Here is a 19,655-nt window from a genome sequence, read left to right as displayed (position 1 = left end):
AAGCGGTGGTCGAACAGGCGGTCATAAGAAAACCACCTAGCCGGATAGCTTGACCGGTGGCCAAAGCTCCTTTGGCAATGGTACCGTCTTTAAAGACGGAAAGAGGCATCCTTCCTGATTGCGACGGCACAGAGGAACTCTCAATGAAAGCACCAATATCGGTGTCAAAACCGGTGGATCTCGGGTAGGGAGTCCCGAACTGTGCGTCTAGGCGGATGGTAACAGGAGACAAGGGACACGATGTTTTACCCAGGTTCGGGCCCTCTTGATGGAGGTAAAACCCTACGTCCTGCTTGATTGATATTGATGATGTGGGTATTACAAGAGTAGACCTACCACGAGATCAAGGAGGGTAAACCCTAGAAGCTAGCCTATGGTATGATTGTTGTTATTGTTGTTGTCCTACGGACTAAAACCATCCGGTTTATATAGACACCGGAGAGGGCTAGGGTTACACAGAGTCGGTTACAATGGTAGGAGATCTACATATCCGTATCGCCGAGCTTGCCTTCCACGCCAAGGAAAGTCCCATCCGGACACGGGACGAAGTCTTCAATCTTCTATCTTCATAGTCTTGGAGTCCGGCCGATGATGATAGTTCCGCTGTCCGGACACCCCCTAGTCCGGGACTCCCTCAATGAGTCTAATATCACCATCTTCATATCTCAAGACAATCATAAGGAATCAAACTTCTCATAGTATTCAATGCACTTTATATGAAAGTTTTTATTATACCCATCTCGAATGCCTATCATATTAGGACTAATTTTATAGCCAAAGCAAATTACCATGCTGTTCTAAAGACTCTCAAAATAATATAAGTGAAGCATGAGAGATCAATAATTTCTATAAAATAAAACCACCACCGTGCTCTAAAAAGATATAAGTGAAGCACTAGAGCAAACGACAAACTACTCTGAAAGATATAAGTGAAGATCAATGAGTAGTTGAATAATTATGTAACTATGTGAAGACTCTCTAACATTTAAGAATTTCAGATCTTGGTTTTTATTCAAACAACAAGCAAGACGCTCCAAGCAAAACACATATCATGTAGTGAATAAAAATATAGCTCCAAGTAAAGTTACCGATGAACGAAGACGAAAGAGGGGATGCCATCCGGGGCATCCCCAAGCTTAGGCTCTTGATTGTCCTTGAATTTTACCTTGGGGTGCCTTGGGCATCCCCAAGCTTAGTCTCTTGCCACTCCTTATTCCATAGTCCGTCGAATCTTTACCCAAAACTTGAAAACTTCACAACACAAAACTCAACAGAAAACTCGTAAGCTCCGTTAGTATAAGAAAATAAATCACCACTTAGGTACTGTTGTGAACTCATTCTGAATTCATATTGGTGTCATATCTACTGTATTCCAACTTCTCTATGGTTCATACCCTCCGATACTACTCATAGATTCATCAAAATAAGCAAACAACACATAGAAAACAGAATCTGTCAAAAACAGAACAGTCTGTAGTAATCTATATCATTCGAATACTTCTATAACTCCAAAAATTCTGAAATAAATTGGTGGACCTGAGGAATTTGTCTATTAATCATCTGCAAAAAGTATCAACCTAAAAGCACTCTCCAGTAAAAAAATGGCAGCTAATCTCGTGAGCGCAAAAGTTTCTGTTTTTTACAGCAAGATCACAAAGACTTCACCCAAGTCTTCCCAAAGGTTCTACTTGGCACAAACACTAGTTAAAACATAAAAAACACATCTAAACAGAGGCTAGATGAATTATTTATTACTAAACAGGAGCAAAAGCAAAGGATAAAAGTAAAATTGGGTTCCCTCCCAACAAGCGCTATCGTTTAATGCCCCTAGCTAGGCATGATGATTCCAATGATGCTCACATAAAAGATAAGAATTGAAACATAAAGAGAGCATCATGAAGAATATGACTAGCACATTTAAGTCTAACCCACTTCCTATGCATAAGGATTTTGTGAGCAAACAATTTATGGGAACAATAATCAACTAGCATAGGAAGGCTAAACAAGCATAACTTCAAAACTTTAAGCACATAGAGAGGAAACTTGATATTATTGCAATTCCTACAAGCATATATTCCTCCCTCATAATAATTTTCAGTAGCACCATGAATGAATTCAACAATATAACCATCACATAAAGCATTCTTTTCATGATCTACAAGCATATAAAATTTACTACTCTCCACATGAGCAAATTTCTTCTCATGAATAGTAGTGGGAGCAAAATCAACAAAATAATTATCATGTGAGGCATAATCCAATTGAAAACTAAAATCATGATGAAAAGTTCATGGTTATCATTATTCTTAATAGCATACAAGTCATCATAATAATCATCGTAGATAACAACTTTGTTCTCATAATCAATTGGAACCTCTTCCGAAATAGTGGATTCGTCACTAAATAAAGTCATGACCTCTCCAAATCCACTTTCATAATTATCACAATAATATTAAACATCCTCCAAAATAGTGGGATCATTACTTCCTAAAGTCGACACTCTTCCAAACCCACTTTCATCAATATAATCATCATAAATAGGAGGCATGCTATCATCATAATAAATTTGCATATCAAAACATGGGGGACAAAAAATATCATATTCATCAAACATAGCATCCCCAAGCTTGTGGCTTTGCATATCATTAGCATCATGGGTATTCAAAGAATTCATACTAACAACATTGCAATCATGCTCATCATTCACATATTTTGTGCCAAGCATTCTATGTAATTCTTCTTCTAGTACTTGAGCACAATTTTTGGAATCCTTATTTTCACGGAACATTAAAAAGATGAAGCATATGAGGCACCCTCAATTCCATTTTTTGTAGTTTTATTTTATAAACTAAACTAGTGATAAAACAATAAACTAAAAGATTCGATTGCAAGATCTAAAGATATACCTTCAAGCACTCACCTCCCGGGCAACGACGCCAGAAATGAGCTTGATGTCTACTACGCAACCTTCTCCTTGTAGACGTTGTTGGGCCTCGAAGTGCAGAGGTTTGTAGGACAGTAGCACATTTCCCTCAAGTGGATGACCTAAGGTTTATCAATCCATGGGAGGCGTATGATGAAGATGGTCTCTCTCAAGCAACCCTGCAACCAAATAACAAATAGTCTCTTGTGTCCCCAACACACCCAATACAATGGTGAATTGTATAGGTGCACTAGTTCGGCAAAGAGATGGTGATACAAGTGCAATATGGATGGTAGATATAGGTTTTTGTAATCTGAAAATATAAAAACAGCAAGGTAGCAAGTGGTAAAAGTGAGCGTAAACGGTATTGCAATGCTAGGAAACAAGGCCTAGGGTTCATACTTTCACTAGTGCAAGTTCTCTCAACAATAATGACATAATTAGATCATATAACAATCCCTCAACATGCAACAAAGAGTCACTCCAAAGTCACTAATAGCGGAGAACAAACGAAAAGATTATTGTAGGGTACGAAACCACCTCAAAGTTATCCTTTCTGATCAATCTATTCAAGAGTCCGTAGTAAAATAACACGAAGCTATTCTTTCCATTCGATCTATCCTAGAGTTTGTACTTGAATAACACCTTAAGACACAAATCAACCAAAACCCTAATGTCACCTAGATACTCCAATGTCACCTCAAGTATCCGTGGGTATGATTATACGATATGCATCACACAATCTTAGATTCATCTATTCAACCAACACAAAGAACTTCAAAGAGTGCCCCAAAGTTTCTATTGGAGAGTCAAGACAAAAAATGTGTGCCAACCCCTATGCATAAGTTCACAAGGTCACTGAACCCGCAAGTTGATCACCAAAACATACATCAAGTAGATCACGTGAATATCCCATTGTCACCATAGATAAGCACATGCAAGACATACATCAAGTGTTCTCAAATCCTTAAAGACTCAATCCGATAAGATAACTTCAAAGGGAAAACTCAATCCATTACCAGAGAGTAGAGGGGGAGAAACATCATAAGATCCAACTATAATAGCAAAGCTCGCGATATATCAAGATCATGTCATATCAAGAACATGAGAGAGAGAGAGAGAGAGAGAGAGAGATCAAACACATAGCTACTGGTACATACCCTCAGCCCCAAGGGTGAACTACTCCCTCCTCGTCATGGAGAGCGCCGGGATGATGAAGATGGCCACCGGTGATGGATCCCCCCTCCAGCAGGGTGCCGAAACAGGGTCCCGATTGGTTTTTGGTGGCTACACGGTGCCGGAACTCTCGATCTAGGTTTCTTTCTGGAGGTTTGGGTATTTATAGGAATTTTTGGCGTCAGGAACAAGTCAGGGAGGTCACCGGGCTGTCCACGAGACAAGGGGCGCGCCCCCCACCCTCGTGGGTAGCCCGAGACTCTTTTGGCCCAACTCTTTCACTCCAGGGGCTTCTTTTGGTCCATAAAAAATCATCAAAAATTGGCACGTCAATTTGACTCCATTTGCTATTCCTTTTCTATAAAACTCCAAAACAAGGAGAAAGCAGAAACTGACACTGGGCTCTAGGTTAATAGGTTAGTCCCAAAAATCATATAAAATAGCATATAAATGCATATAAAACATCCTAGATGGATAATATAATAGCATGGAACAAGCAAAAATTATAAATACGTTGGAGACGTACCACGTACCCCTACCGTTATGCCAAACAAAGATAGGAGGAACATTGGTGAACTCGTTAAAACTGAGTTAATCAACACCAGCCTTCCTCCGTAAGACATGAGCTTGCCCTTCTAGCAGCTCAATTTTTTTTCAAATCTATCTTCTACACATTTCCATTCTTTGTTCGTTAATCGTCTATATCCTCAGTAATATAGGTTAGAAATTATTTCCATGCCTCGCCCCATGGCCTGGGTTTTCTAGAGCCGTGCTTAGTAGAAAAAGGACCTAATGTGAGACACATTAGTCTCGGTTCAATTTTGGCCCGGTACTAATGGTACCATTAGTCCCGGTTCGAACGGCTATGCATTAATGCCGGTTCGTGTTGAACCTTTAGTACCGGTTCGTGCCACGAACCGGTACTAAAGGGGTGGTGGCAGGCTGGCATCAGGCCGGGGCCCCACGAGCCCCTTTAGGGCCAGTTCTTTTGAGCAATTCTTCCAGAATTGACCCCCTCCCCAGCTTCTCCCAGAATTAATTAGCTAGGAATTGTAAAAAAATATTAAGTGGCAATTCTGGGAGAAGCTGGGGAAGGGGTCAATTCTGGAAGAATTGCTCAAAAGAACTGGCCCTTAGCCCCGGTTCGTGGCACAAACCGGTACTACAGGGCTAACCTTTAGTACCGGTTTGTGCCACGAACCGGGACTAAAGGGGTCTGACCTATAGTCCCGGTTGGAGACATAAACCGGGACTAAAGGGCCCATTTTAAACTCTACCCCCCCCCCCCCCCCGTGGATCACCTTTTCAGTTTTGTAAAAAGCAAAAGAAAATGACAAAAATTTCAAAAATTAAAATCCTTCGAGATGTAGTTATGTTACTACATCTACTAGTTACAAAAATTTAAAAACTTAAATTTGGACATGTTTTGCAAAGAAGTGTTATGAAAATATAAAACGGTCATATCTTTTGCATACGATGTTGAAAAAACGCATAATATATCAAAAAAAATCAGCACGAAAATCCGCATCCAATTTTTTAGAATCCTCAGATTCTAAAAGGGAAAAAAGATATGCTCAATTTCAGTTTTTTTAATTTTCGTTAAATCTGGTCAAATTGTGGTCGAACTATGGAAAAAAAGATATGCTCAAATTATTCATGTTAATAAATAAATATTTTAGTTTTTTTGACTTTTGGTCAAACTGTGGTCAAACTATGGTCAAACTGTGGTCAAACTATGGTCAAACTACTTATTCAAGAAATATTTCGGTTACTAAATAATAATTATTTTTTAGAATAATAGTTTCAAACTAAAACGGTGAAACATGTAACTTCATACTCAAGCTAAATTCCTGAGGGTTAATAGGATTGGCAGCTTACCATTGTCAGGTAAACAACACGTGCAGACTTGGAAACTAGGGGGAATAGAACTTCAAAGTTAAGCGTGCTCAGGCTGGAGTAGTGAGAGGATGGGTGACCAGCCGGGAAGTTAGACGATTTGGAATGATGAGGGGTGATTAGAGCAATGATGAGCGGTGATTAGAGACAAAATCGTCTAATAATTCAGAAATTTGAAAATAAAAAAATAAAAAAATAAAAAAATATTATCCTCCACAGTCCACCGCGCGGGCTCATGCCACGTGGTGGGCCTTTAGAGGGGACCTTTAGTCCCCACCCTTTAGTGCCGGTTACAGAAAGGGACTAAAGGCCCTTACGAACCGGGGCTATAGCCCGGTTCTGCACTAGTGTTTGTCTATAGCACCTCTGAGAGACTGAACTGCTAACGTTAAAATTGTCGAAGTCACCCCATGCGCTTCATAGTTATAGTCGATGGAAACACCATCTCCCATGGAACAAACATCATCAGGAAGTATAACATAAATTCATAAAAATTGCGAGCATCATTTTATACACCGAAAAATATATGGTGCTCCGTGTTGATCGAGATCCAATGGTCATATGAGGAGCCCTTGGACCTTTGCGAAAAGCCCCTTCAAGAGTCTTGTAATTACATGTAGGTCCAAGGGCTTCTTAGATGATCATATGATCTCGATCCAACAACGGAGCTAGCACGGAGCACCTGATATTTACTTGTTTCACAGTAGCATACCACGCCATTGTCTTACCATCATTTCATCGGCAAAAACAGTCTAATTTTCATCACAATTGAATGGGTTCCACCACAAGAAATCTGACCATCAAGTTGTTTTTGGATTTTTTCCGTTTTTCTTACCAAAACTTAACTATGAACAAAAACATGTTTTACGCTGGCATCATACGACGCTCTGAAGCAAGACGTCAATTGCATCTCACCTGAGAATCAACCAATGGTTGAGTGGTTTGAAGAGGGAGTGGTGCTCTCGGCCCACCAAAAATCAAAACTCAGGTTTGACGCTTTGGTGTCTCATTAATATGAAACTTTATATTTCACAACGTTCCCATCGATCGCCTTTCGGAGGCACTACTACTCCCTCTATTCCTTTTTAAATTCAAGACCATTTCTAAGATTTGAGTAAAAAATATATATGAATATGAATGTATGTAGACGTATTTTAGTGGGCAGATTCACCCGTTTTGCCACCGCTTGGCCGCCCTCGTGAAGCAGCCGCCTCCAGCCGCACGCGTCCCTCCCAGCGCTGACTCAGCCGCGGGCCCCACCAGCAGGCCGCCCGGCGATATCAACGCGCCCGCCGCCTCGCACCACCCATCGTGCGGCAGCAACAACAGAAAAAAACACCACACGATACTCCACAGTTCCAGCCCGACCCGACCCGGCCACGAAACCAACGAGCGGGTGGAGAGGGAGGATCCGGGCCGGGATCCCAGGCGGGCCGGCGGGCGGGCGATGCCGATGGCGGGGAGATCCTCTGGCCGCGGCGGCGGGGGCGGGGGAGGAGGCGGGGGGAGGACGGTGCTGGGGGGCCGCGGCGGCGGGCCGGGGGTGGAGGACGCGGTGGTGATGGAGCTGGCGGCGGGGGACGGGGAGGACAACGTCGTCACCGTCAACTGCCCCGACCAGGCCGGCCTCGGCTGCGACCTCTGCCGCACCATCCTCGAGTTCGGCCTCCGCATCACCCGCGGCGGTGAGCCCCCTCCACCTCCCCTCCCCTCCCCAATTCACTTACCTGCCCACCATGTCCCCAAATCCACAGCGGCAAATCAGGTCGCCTGGTCTGATTGCGAGCGTGAATTGCATGCCTCGGCTAGATTCTTGTCGTCATCATACGGGATTGGGGACGATGCTGCGCGTAATTTTAATTTTATTTCATATTTTTTCCCTTTTCCCCTCGGGGATGGATTTCCTCCCTTCCGACAAGTTCCACAGCCCCTTTCGGCGTGTTTCCGGAGATAAGTGTTGGGGAATTTTGGCCGTTTTGTGTTCGTCGATTTCCTAGGATTAGCTGTGCAGGCAGCTCACTGACGTGTGGTTTGTCCCGATTTCATGATTATCCCTTATTGAGCCTACGGAAAAACTAGGATTTCTTTTCTCAGGCCTACTCGCCACCTCCCCTGACTTTCCTGTCCATGCTGCTGTATGATCACTGTCAATCGTTGGCACCTACATAATTCTGTACTGTTCTGCTCGCTGTTAAAGTGTTAATCACAAGTGATGTCGCCTGATTTTTCATGTTAATCTTACTCTGTGCACGCTGTCAATCATTAGCAGCGCTTCAATCATAAGCATAAATAATTAAAAAACTGACGGGACGTTGCAACCTGCTCAGTTCTACAGCACCCTGTTTCGTCCGCAGCTGCATAATTCTGTAGTACATGTCGTTTGGTCTCTTATCATCATTGTCGTCTAAATCTCATGTCTTGTCGGATTTAGCAGACGTGTCGACGGACGGGCAGTGGTGCTACGTGATTTTCTGGGTGGTGCCACGCTCGCCGTCCATCAATGTCCGGTGGGGGAGCCTCAAGAACCGGCTCATGGCCATGTGCCCTTCGTCATATGCCATCCCGTTCTACCCTGAAATCACCGAGCCAGGGCCCCCGCAGTTCTACCTCCTCAAGCTCTTCTCGACCGACCGTAGGGGGCTGTTGCACGGTGAGGACTTCTTAGCCTGCCTCATGCTCTAATTGTCTGTGCATCCAGTTTTTTTTTGTTATAAATTGTACTATTTATTCACAGATGTTACGCATATACTGTCGGAGCTAGAGTTTATAATCCAGAGAGTGAAGGTGTCGACCACGCCTGACGGGAGGGTTGTGAACCTCTTCTTTATCACTGATGGCATGTAAGTCTCACTAGCCGCAGTCTTGAAGTTCAGCTGTTTTGTGCATGTACCTGAAGCATTAACTTCACTTTTGACACTCTGTCTGCTGCTATAATATCAATTGCTGCGTATTACAAATGGTGTTGGTTGGTTGCATGGTATAATAATTCTACTATATATGTGACAGTTCATATTTCTATCTGAAGGGAACTGTTGCATACGAAGGAAAGGCAAGAAGAGATTTGCTCGATGCTGATTGCTACCTTAGGTCCTTCCCTTACTTGTGAAATCCTATCAGCGGAAGGGTTCCAGCAAGGATTCTCTTCTCTTCCACCAACAATCTCTGAGGAGCTGTTCAGATTGGAACTAGATGAATGCGAGAGCAGTTCAGGGCCTCTTTCTGCGGAGATGAAAAAGGTGCAGAAGGCCACCATCAACTTTGACAATTCCTTGAGTCCTGCACACACACTGCTCCAAATTCTTTGTGTTGATCAGAAGGGTCTCCTTTATGACATGTTGAGAACACTCAAGGACTGCAATATTAAGGTACTTGAAGATATGTATGCATTTGTTGTACATAGCTTATGATTTATTACGGCCTCTTAGTTCTCAACAATACAACCCCATGCAAAATTCAGGTTGTGTGAGAAAAATAGTACCTGGAGGACTGTATATAGACTTTCTGAATATCTGAAGACACTGACAATCAAATAGTCAATTTTAGTTTTGTTTTACAGCAAGGCATTTTAATCCTCCTTTGCTGTTATGATGATAAAAATTATTCTGCTCTCTTTTACTCTGAGTATGTTTACCCACTGTATCGTCTTCAATGAATACAAAATTTACAGCTTGCAAAAAGGAGATTTCATCAGTGTGCTCTAACTACTCTATTCTAGGTCACTTATGGGAGATTCTGGTCAGACAAGAAAGGTTTTCGCGAGGTCGATCTTTTTATCAAGCAAGCAGATGGCAAGAAGGTTATTGATCCTGAGAAACAGGATGCTCTGCGGTCCCGCATGAGGTCCGAAATGCTCCATCCTCTTAGGGTGATGATCGTCAACCGTGGACCGGACACAGAACTCTTTGTTGCCAACCCTGTTGAACTTGCCGGGAAGGGTCGGCCACGGGTGTTCTATGATGCTACTTTGGCTTTGAAAGCGCTTGGAATCTGCATTTTCTCTGTAAGAGTTACAACCTAATTGAAAAAGTGCAAAATTAGTCCACAATAGAGTTAGTGTTTACTGTTTCCCTTTATCATTTCAGGCAGAAATCGGGAGACAGGCAGCATCGGAGCGCCAATGGGAGGTCTACCGATTCCTCCTGGATGACAGCAAAGAATTTCCCTTGTCAAACAGCCTAACTAATAGGAACCGTGTTGTTGATAGAGTAAGGAAAACACTGATGGGCTGTTACAACTGAAGACTCGGTTTGTATCTCCATGAATTAAAAGCAAGAATGACTGCCATCCAGTAGGCAGCCAATGTATCCAGTTAGTTAACCTGCTGACAGCTAAAGCTTGAAGATGATCACTGCAGTGGGTATGCAATGTATTCTGGACGGCCAGCCCCAGTGCCAAACTTGCTGGCCAAACTTTTCTTCATAGTGCCCTGTACCTCGCAGCTACCAGCCTCAGCACTGTGGGGGTGTGGCCAATTTCCCAAGATCAGTGGTGATGGAAAACTACAGAAAGCTTCATCTATGTTGCAGGATTTCAGAGAGAATACTATGGTCAGCAAACGAGCGCAGGACACGTGACAAAACTATGTCTCTTGGATGCCTCCAAAATATCTTCATGTGGGAAGTGTTGTAAATCGTGAGTGGGAATCAAGAAATGAAGGCTAGTGCATCACCGTCGCCCCGCATTGTCTGTCCTCTTGCCCACCCAGAAAACATGTTTGGTTGGAGGCTCAATCATTGTCCTTTGTTTGGGTCAAGGGATTGCTGGATGCTGACGCAGATCCTACTTCAGTTTGTTGTAGATTAATGTAGAATGTGCCGTCTGCCTGCCTCACCCGCCTGCTCCCTTCCTGCCTTCTCGTATGATTACTGCTTTGCCAATAGACTATTAGGCCGCTTTGCCAATAGACTATTAGGCCTGTTTCCTGATGTAGGGCTTAGTGTTTCCTTGTCACCATGCATGTTATTATATATGAAAAAGAAGACACTTTGTTTGTGGGAAGTACGTGTACAAAGTTGTGAATTAACAAAAGAATGTTGTACTTATATATGCTCTACACCGTGCTTATAGTTGGACCAAGCACCTGGATAATTGGGCTTGGTCATCATCAGCAGCAGCACTCATGCAATTTGTAACACCCATATATCAATGACTGATATTCTCTAATGCATAAACTTTGATCAATTTCGAGTATTGGCTTACCAGGGATGATGAAGGTGGCCGCAAATGCATGGCAGATCAGACATGAACTGAACCGGGGAAGACTACAATATAAGCACCATTTTGTTTGCAAAACATAGAGGGGGATCTTGAGTTGAATGTCTCTCATGGATCCAGCGGGAGCTGGTGGGGTGATTTGTCTTCTATATAATTCTGGTGGAGTGATTTGCTTTCTGTACAACTCTTTAGTCAGTGCGGTTTTCGTGAAATGCACATGAAGCTCCACCAGCTCCTGTGGCTGTGGGATCCATGTGACATGTGAGACACCCATCCAAGATCCAACTTTTTTCTATTTTTTGCACATATGAACTCACTGGTGGATGGATTCAGAGCTGTGATTATATCCATCTAGTTCTAGTGTGGTGGAGATGGTGAGTGACCTGTGCGGCTGATGGTTTTGAGATGGTGACGTCTGAACCTGAAGCTGTTTGCATTATTGATGTTTGTTTGGAAAGTGCAACTTGCTTGCCCAACTTGCACAGGATTACAGGATTAATCCGTCCTCTTTTTGTTTAAGCCGTCCTCTTTTTGGCTTGATGAGAAATGATTGCGCTTAAGGGAGCCTGTCAAGATGATTAGTGCCTGATAAAACAACTTTAGTCTACATGACTCGTACAACCATCCATTTAAAGCAAGTTAGTGAACTGATCAAGTGGTCATGTGCCCCCAAAGTGATCTCTACAGATATAACCTATTTTATGAGGCAAGGCGGCAGCATTGTGATGTTTATGAGGATTGGTTAGGCTTGCTATTGGAGCATGTACATCCGCACTTGGCAAATCGGACCCTTAAAAGCTCGCGGACACTTAAGCCTCAAATTACCCTTCTCACAACTGGACACCTCAATTAGCATATCTCAAATCCATACAAACCCATGCAACTACGTAAACGATGCATTACATCGTTCGGGAAATACAATATGCCATCGGACTATTAAAATTTGGCATGGTTGTCTATGGTGGAGAAGATCATCAACGGCTTCCCTTGCCCTTCCCATGTCGGCAGCGAGACGGGCCTCGATGGCCCTTATCCTCACTTTCCCACGGCGGGCACACCTGCCCCGATGAGACTCATAGTCCGCCCAACCGGTGACGGGGAAGGAGAGATTTTCCGGCTGCCTGGACCACGATGATCCAGTGCCAGAGGATTCGAGCGCCCGTTGAGCCGATGCTATGAAGTCGCGCCGGGCAGATCCTGCCATTAGTTGGGCGCTGTCCTCGCGGGAGCGGAGGAGTGCAATGCGGGCGGCCATTGCCTTCAACCCGCACGGGATGACACCCCATTCGACGGATCCAGACTGGTCGGAGTCAGATCTGCTACCCACCATGCCGGAGACGGCCGAATATCCCCGAAGATGAGCTTGGGTGGTGGAGGAGTAGAGAGGAGTGGAGTGAAATGGCTAGGGTTTGGTACGACGAGCAGACGATGGGGAAGAATATATATATGTGGGGTCGGGTGGACCAGCATGGGTCGGGTCCGACGTAGCAGACGCACCCGGGTGCCCCATATTTGGGCTGGCTTTTGAGGCCCACTTGAGACGCCCGTCTGGGTTGAATTTTCATGTCCGACCAGTGACCGGGCCGTCCAGCCGGACGTTTGATGCGGGTTTGGGATGCCCGGCTGTAGATGCTCTTAAGCTTGCTACTAGTCACTCCACCAGTTTCAGAATACCTATCATACCTTAATGCGCACACACACAATTGTATTTGATAGAATTTAACCGTTCTCATTGCCAGGGGCGGATCCAGCCCAACGGTCCGCCCCGGCCCCCCCTTTGTATCCTATAGCGAGCGCTACAGTATTGTGCTACAACATACAAAGAAGTTGGGCCCCCCCCCCCGCGCCCCCTTGCCTGGGGCCTAGATCCGGCACTGCTCATTGCCTCCATTACATCAACATACTACTTATCTATTAAATGCATGGCATGGCTGGAATTTTAACTCGAAAATCACAAGCTTAATTAGCTCGTGGCTGGGCTCGACTTGCCCCGAACTCGGCATCTAACAAGTCAAGTCAAGTTTTAATCTGACCTCATTAACAAAATGAGTTTAATGAGCCAAGCTCACTAGTTACTTGTTTAACTCATCTTGTTAATTAGAAGGGTAGTGAGATAAGTATCAATATTGTTGTCCTTTATGTAGTATACCAAGTGTTTCTTTAGTGTTGTGTTCAAAAAAGTGTTTCTTTAGTGTAAATTGTTGTGATTTGTGAAGAAAAGTATGTGTATAAAACTATTTTAGATTTTATGTTGTAGATCTTAGCACAAATTCTCCCATCATCCTCTGTGATATCTCCTCAGCAAACTGTTTGACCGTGGAGAAACTTGTAGGAGCTCCTCCTATCCTCTTAGATTTGAACATGGTGTTAACATCCATTTAAAGCAAGCCAATGAATTGATCAAGTGGTCATGTGCTCCCAAAGTGATCTTTACAGATACTACCTCTGTTCTGAAAAAGAGATTTCAATGCAAACTAAATACGGATGTATATAGACATATTGTAGAGTGTAGATTCACTCATTTTACTTTGTACGTAGTCCCTTATTGGAATCTCTAAAAATACTTATATTTAGGAATAGATGGAGTATAACCTGTTTTATGAGGCAAGGCGGCAGACTTGTGATATTTATGTGGGGCGGTTACGCTTGCTATTAGTTTCTCCGACTGACAAGTGCATGTAAATAAATGATGCTACCAAATACTTTTCCCGTCCCAAATTTTAGTTCTATCCCAAGTCAAATATTCTTATGTTTGACAAGTATATAAAAAAGGTATTAACATCTACAAACCAAGTTAGTTCTATTAGATTCTTTATAAAATATATTTCCATACTGTATACTTTGATGTTGTCAATCTTATCGCAAATTCTCCCATCATTCTCTGTGATCTTTCGTCACCAAACTGTTTAACTGAAGAGAAACTTGTAGAATCTTCTCCCATCCTCTTCGCTGATTGCTCTTTCTTTGTTTCGTAATTATTTTTGGTTGGGTGCATCCTTGATGTCTTGAGTAGCTCTTGAGATCGTTAACATCTTGATATAAATACATTCCATTCTGACGGGAAAAAAATCTCATGCTAAAATCCTTCCAAGTTGTCCAATGTATGCCGGAGCTACAAATAGTAAAGGTGCTACATATGCAACACCCTCTTTCTTCTAGATTGAAGGCATATACTTAACTTGCTGTAGTTTTGGAAGTACAGAATCAACTCAGATCCTTCAAAACCATTAGAGTTGGCAAATTAGGGAGTGGATTCAAAATTTAGAATGCTAGGCAGTGGAAAGAAGATTCCGTAAATTAGAAAATAGTCTGGCAGAAATCGAGAAGAAAATATGGTCATGGGGAGAGCTTCAAAACAAAGAAAAAAACAACTGTGTCGCCTTACCGAAGTCAAAACTAGTACAATTATATCATTGGGAGAATTATGTTAATCTATACCTCTCAATAAAACTAAGTTATTTTCTCCTAAACCAAAAAACCAAAAAACATAAAAAACAAGCAAGAAAGATTAAGTTATGTCGAACTGAATCACCTCTTCCATCAGTGACACAAGAGTTGTTACACATCCAAGATGGTGCCACAAAAGAAGATTAGCTGGGGGCGACAAGGAGGCGGATGCAAGCATGGAGGATGATTCCATCGATACGACGGCTTGGGAGAAGCTGGGCATCTCTGACAAGGGCGGGGCGACAACCAGGGCGCCGATGCCTCCGATGGAGCCGCCGCTGACAGGGGGGTCCATGGAGCTGGATCTCCCCATCCCCAACCAGTATGGCTCCAACCTGGGCTCGGTCACGTCCCCCCCCCCCCGGTGCGGGCGGTGGCGGAGCCTGGTGCGGGCCAGATGGTGGAACCGCTGGGGGAGGCGCGCACTCCTATTGCGGTGTCCATGGAGTCGCAGCCGCTTGCCTCACGCTCTCCATCCCAAGGGGGGCGCAGCTCCAACAAGCTCGGGGCGGTGAAGCAGCTCAAGAAGGTGGCCGTGCGCAAGGTTAGCGCGGAGGCCGTTCGTGTGGCGGAGCTCCAGGGTGCGCCGGTGACCCCCCGGCAGGCGGTGATGGCGCTGGCTGTGCCCACCTCCGCTCCAACCGCGCTGGAGGCGGACAAGACGGTGCCTGTCCCGAAGGCCAAGCGTACCAAGACCGTCGTGGACGGGCAGGTAGCTCATGTGCGGGTCAGCGCGCGGGCTAAGGGCGCTAAAGGAAACATGCCTTCGCTCCAACGCGCCCAACTCCTCCAAGCACAGAAGAACCTGGAAACCTCAGGTAATCCATTGCCCCGTTTCTCGATTTTGGATTGTTTCTCGGACGAGCACCTAGGCGAGGTGTTAGTGGAGAGTGGAGTTGAACCAATCGGGGAGGGCAGGGTTAGCGAGCTAATCTCGCTGGTGCGCGCTAAGGAACTGGCTCAGGCGGCACTCGCAGCGGCGGCTGCTCAACACGCGGAGCATATGGCTGTCGAGGAGGATCCCTCGACGTCGCTAAGTCTCCGGCCCGAAGGGGAGACAGCAACAGGGTTGCTGCTCCTCCCTCGCCTCGCTGCGGCAAGGCGAGGCGCGTGGCCAAGGCGATCACCTCTAGGGGGATCCGCCTGCGAAACCGCGTCATCTAGATGCGGATGCTCATTTGGAACATCCGTGGCTTCGGCCACTCGGGGCGGCGCACCCAACTCCGCGACTACATCAGGAAAGAAGGGATTGATATAGTAGGGCTCCAGGAAACCATTAAAACTGATTTTCGCCACCAAGACCTCGTAGCCATAGACCCTTTGGAGCGTTTCATTTGGCAACATAGCCCGGCTATTGGGCATTCGGGTGGCATGCTGCTTGGCTTTTGCAGTGCCATATATGAGGTGCTGTCCTGGGAGGTAGGCACCTCCTTCATTGCAACCAATATTCGCGTGAGAGCTTCGCTACGCGAGCTCGTGATCCTGCAAGTCTATGGACCAGCAGATCACTCACGTTCGGCAGAGTTTCTGGGAGAACTCGAAGCCAAGGTGCTGGCAGTTGCCGCATCCCAGGTCCCGCTCCTAGTGGGTGGTGATTTTAACCTCATCCGATCGAACGCGGACAAAAACAATGACAACATCAACTGGTCAAGGGTGACCATGTTCAACAGCGCAATTGCGTCAATGTCACTTAGGGAAGTGGCAAGAACGGGGGCAAGAAACACTTGGACCAACAAACAACTAGCCCCGGTGAGATCCGTCTTGGATCGCGCCTTCATGTCTCCGGAATGGGAAGTGGTGTTCCCATTATGCTCGCTCCTTGCTGAAACAAGGATCGGCTCAGACCATGTTCCACTCATCCTATCTTCAGGGGAAGATAAGGTACGTCGCAGCCCGCGTTTCTTTTTCGAAACAGCGTGGTTCGAGGCTCCTGATTTCGACAATATCTTTCGGGAAAGATGGTTGAGAAGTGTTCAAGCCACGGGCCAGCAGCGCGGCCCTATGGAGTTTTGGACAGCAGTGGGGGGACGCTTGCGTGCAAGCCTCAAGGGATGGGGCGCGAATCAGGGACGAGACGAGAAAGTTTTGAGGGCGAAACTTCTCGATGAGATCCCAATCCTCGACACTCAAGCAGACCCGCGTCCATTCTGGGAGCATGAATGGGCGCATCGATACGCCTTGGAAGGGCAAGTCGAGGAGTTGCTCCGATCCGAGGAGGAATACTGGAGGCGCCGAGGAGGACTTAAGTGGATGCTCAAGGGAGATGCGAACACTGGCTACTTCCACGCGTACGCGAATGGACGTCGCAGGAAATGCCTAATCCTGAGGCTGCAGACGGAGCAGGGGCTCCTTCTCCAGCAACCAGCGATTAGCAAACACATCTACGACTTTTACATAAGCCTGATGGGGACCGACGAGCCTCAGCGCGCCAGGCTGAGAGAGGACGCCTGGCTGCCAGCTCAAAAGGTCTTGGAGTCGGAGAACGAAGAGCTGGGGCTCGCGTTTCTCCCCAAGGAGATTGACGAGGCTCTCCAAAGCATGAAAACTGACACGGCACCGGGGCCTGATGGGTGGCCGGTGGAGATGTTTAAACACTTTTGGCCACTGTTGCGCGAACCCATCTTCGCGTTGTGCAATGGCTTCATGCGCGGTTTTGTGGACATTGCTAGGTTAAACTTCGGAGTGCTCTCCCTAATTCCAAAAGTACCGGGTGCGGATAATATCCGCCAGTACAGACCAATAGCGCTCATTAATGTGCCCTTCAAAATTTGCGCCAAGGGTTGTGCCACGCGGCTTACTCCGATCGCACACCGCACAATCAGCCGTTCCCAATCTGCCTTTATCCGCGGTAGGAACATTTTGGAGGGACCATTAGCGTTGCAAGAGACCCTCCACGAACTTAGGCGCACGCGCGAACCGGCGATTTTACTTAAATTAGACTTCGAAAAAGCTTACAACCGCGTCAACTGGGATTTCCTCAGACAAATCCTATTGACCCGAGGCTTCTCGCCGGTGTGGGTGCACAGAATCATGCAGTTGGTCTCGGGGGGCCAAACTGCGGTCTCGGTGAACGGAGAGGTAGGGCACTTCTTCCGGAACAAGCGCGGCCTTCGCCAGGGTGATCCCATTTCACCGCTCTTGTTCAACTTCGTGGCAGATGCACTGGCGACCTTGCTCTGGAAAGCAACGGAAGCAGGCCACATCAAAGGGGTGTTGGGGCACCTCATCCCAGGGGGGATATCGCACCTGCAATACGCTGACGACACGCTACTGCTGTTCCAACCGGACCTGCACAGCGTGGCCACGATCAAAGCCCTGTTGATTAGCTTTGAGCTTATGTCGGGGCTCAAGATCAACTTCCACAAATGCGAAGTGATGCCCATGGGACTCGAGCCGTCCGACAGTAGGCGTATCGCAGACCAGCTCAATTGCAAACTCGGCAAACTCCCGTTTACTTACCTTGGGCTCCCGTTGGATGCCAAACGCATCACGATAGATGGCTGGGCGCCACTCTGGACCAAGGTGGGTGGGCGGGTTTGTCCGTGGAGGGGGAAGTTCCTCTCTTCTGCAGCCCGGCTAGTGCTCACAAACGCGAGCCTGTCCTCGCTGCCGCAGTTCGCAATGGGGTTGTTCCTCTTGGCTGAAGGAGTACACGCCAAGATGGACACTCCAAGGTCCCGTTTCTTTTGGGAAGGTGCGGGACCCAAACGCAAGTACCATATGGTCAGATGGGACTTGGTGTGCAGACCCAAGGACCTAGGGGGGCTAGGGATCACAAACACACGGATCCTCAACATTGCACTCATGTGCAAATGGATCTGGAAGCTGTCGCAGGGGGCGACCGGTCTGTGGGTGGACATGCTGCGCAATAAATATTTCCCCAACGGGAACTTTTTCGAAGGCAGGACGCGGGGCTCTCCTTTCTGGAACGACCTCCAAGCGGTGCGCCCGGCCTTCGCCCTTGGCGCCAAGTTCGTCGTAGGGGACGGGCGCTCGGCCCGCTTCTGGCTTGACCTATGGCTGGGAGCGAACCCCCTTTGGGTCCAATTTCAGGACTTGTATGCCCTGGCGGTCAACCCGGAGATGACGGTAGCGACGGCCCTAGCCTCGAACCCACCCGCGATCCACTTTCGTCGAGAGCTAACGGGCCTTGAACAAGCACGCTATGAGGAGCTGCTGGGCCTGACTCAATCGGCGACGCTGTCCACTTCCGCGGACACGGTCACTTGGGCTCTCACCACGTCCGGAAAGTTCACGGTCAAATCCCTCTACCGCAGGCTATGCCAAGTTCAGGGACCGGCATTCCCAATGCCGACCGGTTTGTGGAACGCCCGTATTCCACTTAAAGTCAAGGTGTTCTTCTGGCAACTTCTCCGCAATAGACTCCCCACTTCGGCCAATGTTGCAAAGCGCAACGGCCCGTCTTCCGGCTTATGTGCCATTTGTAATACCATGGAAGATGCGAACCATGTGTTTTTCCGCTGCCCCCTAGCGCGCTTTGCCTGGAGCGCAGTCCGAGCTGCCACCAATACCAATTGGGACCCGCGATCGGCCGCTGACCTAGCGGCCATAGTTGCGTCGACGATGGGTGGCAGTAAACGTGTCCTTTGGAGTTGCCTCGGTGCCCTAGCCTGGGCAATGTGGCTTACAAGGAACAAAATTGCCATCGAGGGAATCTTCCCATCACACCCTGCTAATATTCTTTACAAATGCAACATTCTTATGCAGCAGTGGAGTCCGTTGGTGAAGCACAAGGATGCTGACAAGATGAAGCAAGCTCAAGATCGTCTTCGCCAAGTCTACGTTTTGGCCAGGGAGCCGCCAGCCGCTTCTACGACGTGAAGTGGTTTCTTTTGTCTTGCGAGCGAGCCTGCGTGCTCTATGCTCTTTGGTCTTTGGCCTGTAATAGACTCGCTTTGCTTACTTTTGGCCTCTGGCCTGCCTGCGACCTTGCTGTGCTCTCGCGCCAGCGTAACCTGAGCCTCCGCGCTCGTGACCT

At 46.7% G+C, this 19,655-nt stretch overlaps 1 protein-coding gene across 2 annotated transcripts; it reads left to right on the top strand.

Moving 5' to 3' along the window:
• The first annotated feature begins 7,309 nt into the window (after positions 1 to 7,309).
• Positions 7,310 to 11,037, top strand: LOC123105018 (ACT domain-containing protein ACR9). 2 transcript variants are annotated; one of them, XM_044526987.1, is made up of 6 exons: positions 7,310 to 7,680; positions 8,430 to 8,645; positions 8,730 to 8,835; positions 9,021 to 9,360; positions 9,711 to 9,995; positions 10,078 to 11,037. In XM_044526987.1, the coding sequence occupies exons 1-6, from the start codon at positions 7,443 to 7,445 to the stop codon at positions 10,231 to 10,233; spliced, it is 1,341 nt and encodes a 446-aa protein (XP_044382922.1). In that variant the 5' UTR covers positions 7,310 to 7,442; the 3' UTR covers positions 10,234 to 11,037. The 2 variants fall into 2 exon arrangements, with proteins under 2 accessions (XP_044382922.1, XP_044382914.1); XM_044526979.1 differs by having other exon boundaries at positions 7,437 to 7,680; positions 8,427 to 8,645.
• Positions 11,038 to 19,655: the final 8,618 nt, after the last annotated feature.

This window comes from Triticum aestivum, chromosome 1B (genome assembly GCF_018294505.1).
Source record: "Triticum aestivum cultivar Chinese Spring chromosome 1B, IWGSC CS RefSeq v2.1, whole genome shotgun sequence".
Taxonomy (NCBI): domain Eukaryota; kingdom Viridiplantae; phylum Streptophyta; class Magnoliopsida; order Poales; family Poaceae; genus Triticum; species Triticum aestivum.
This window is presented reverse-complemented; position numbering and strand designations above follow the sequence as displayed.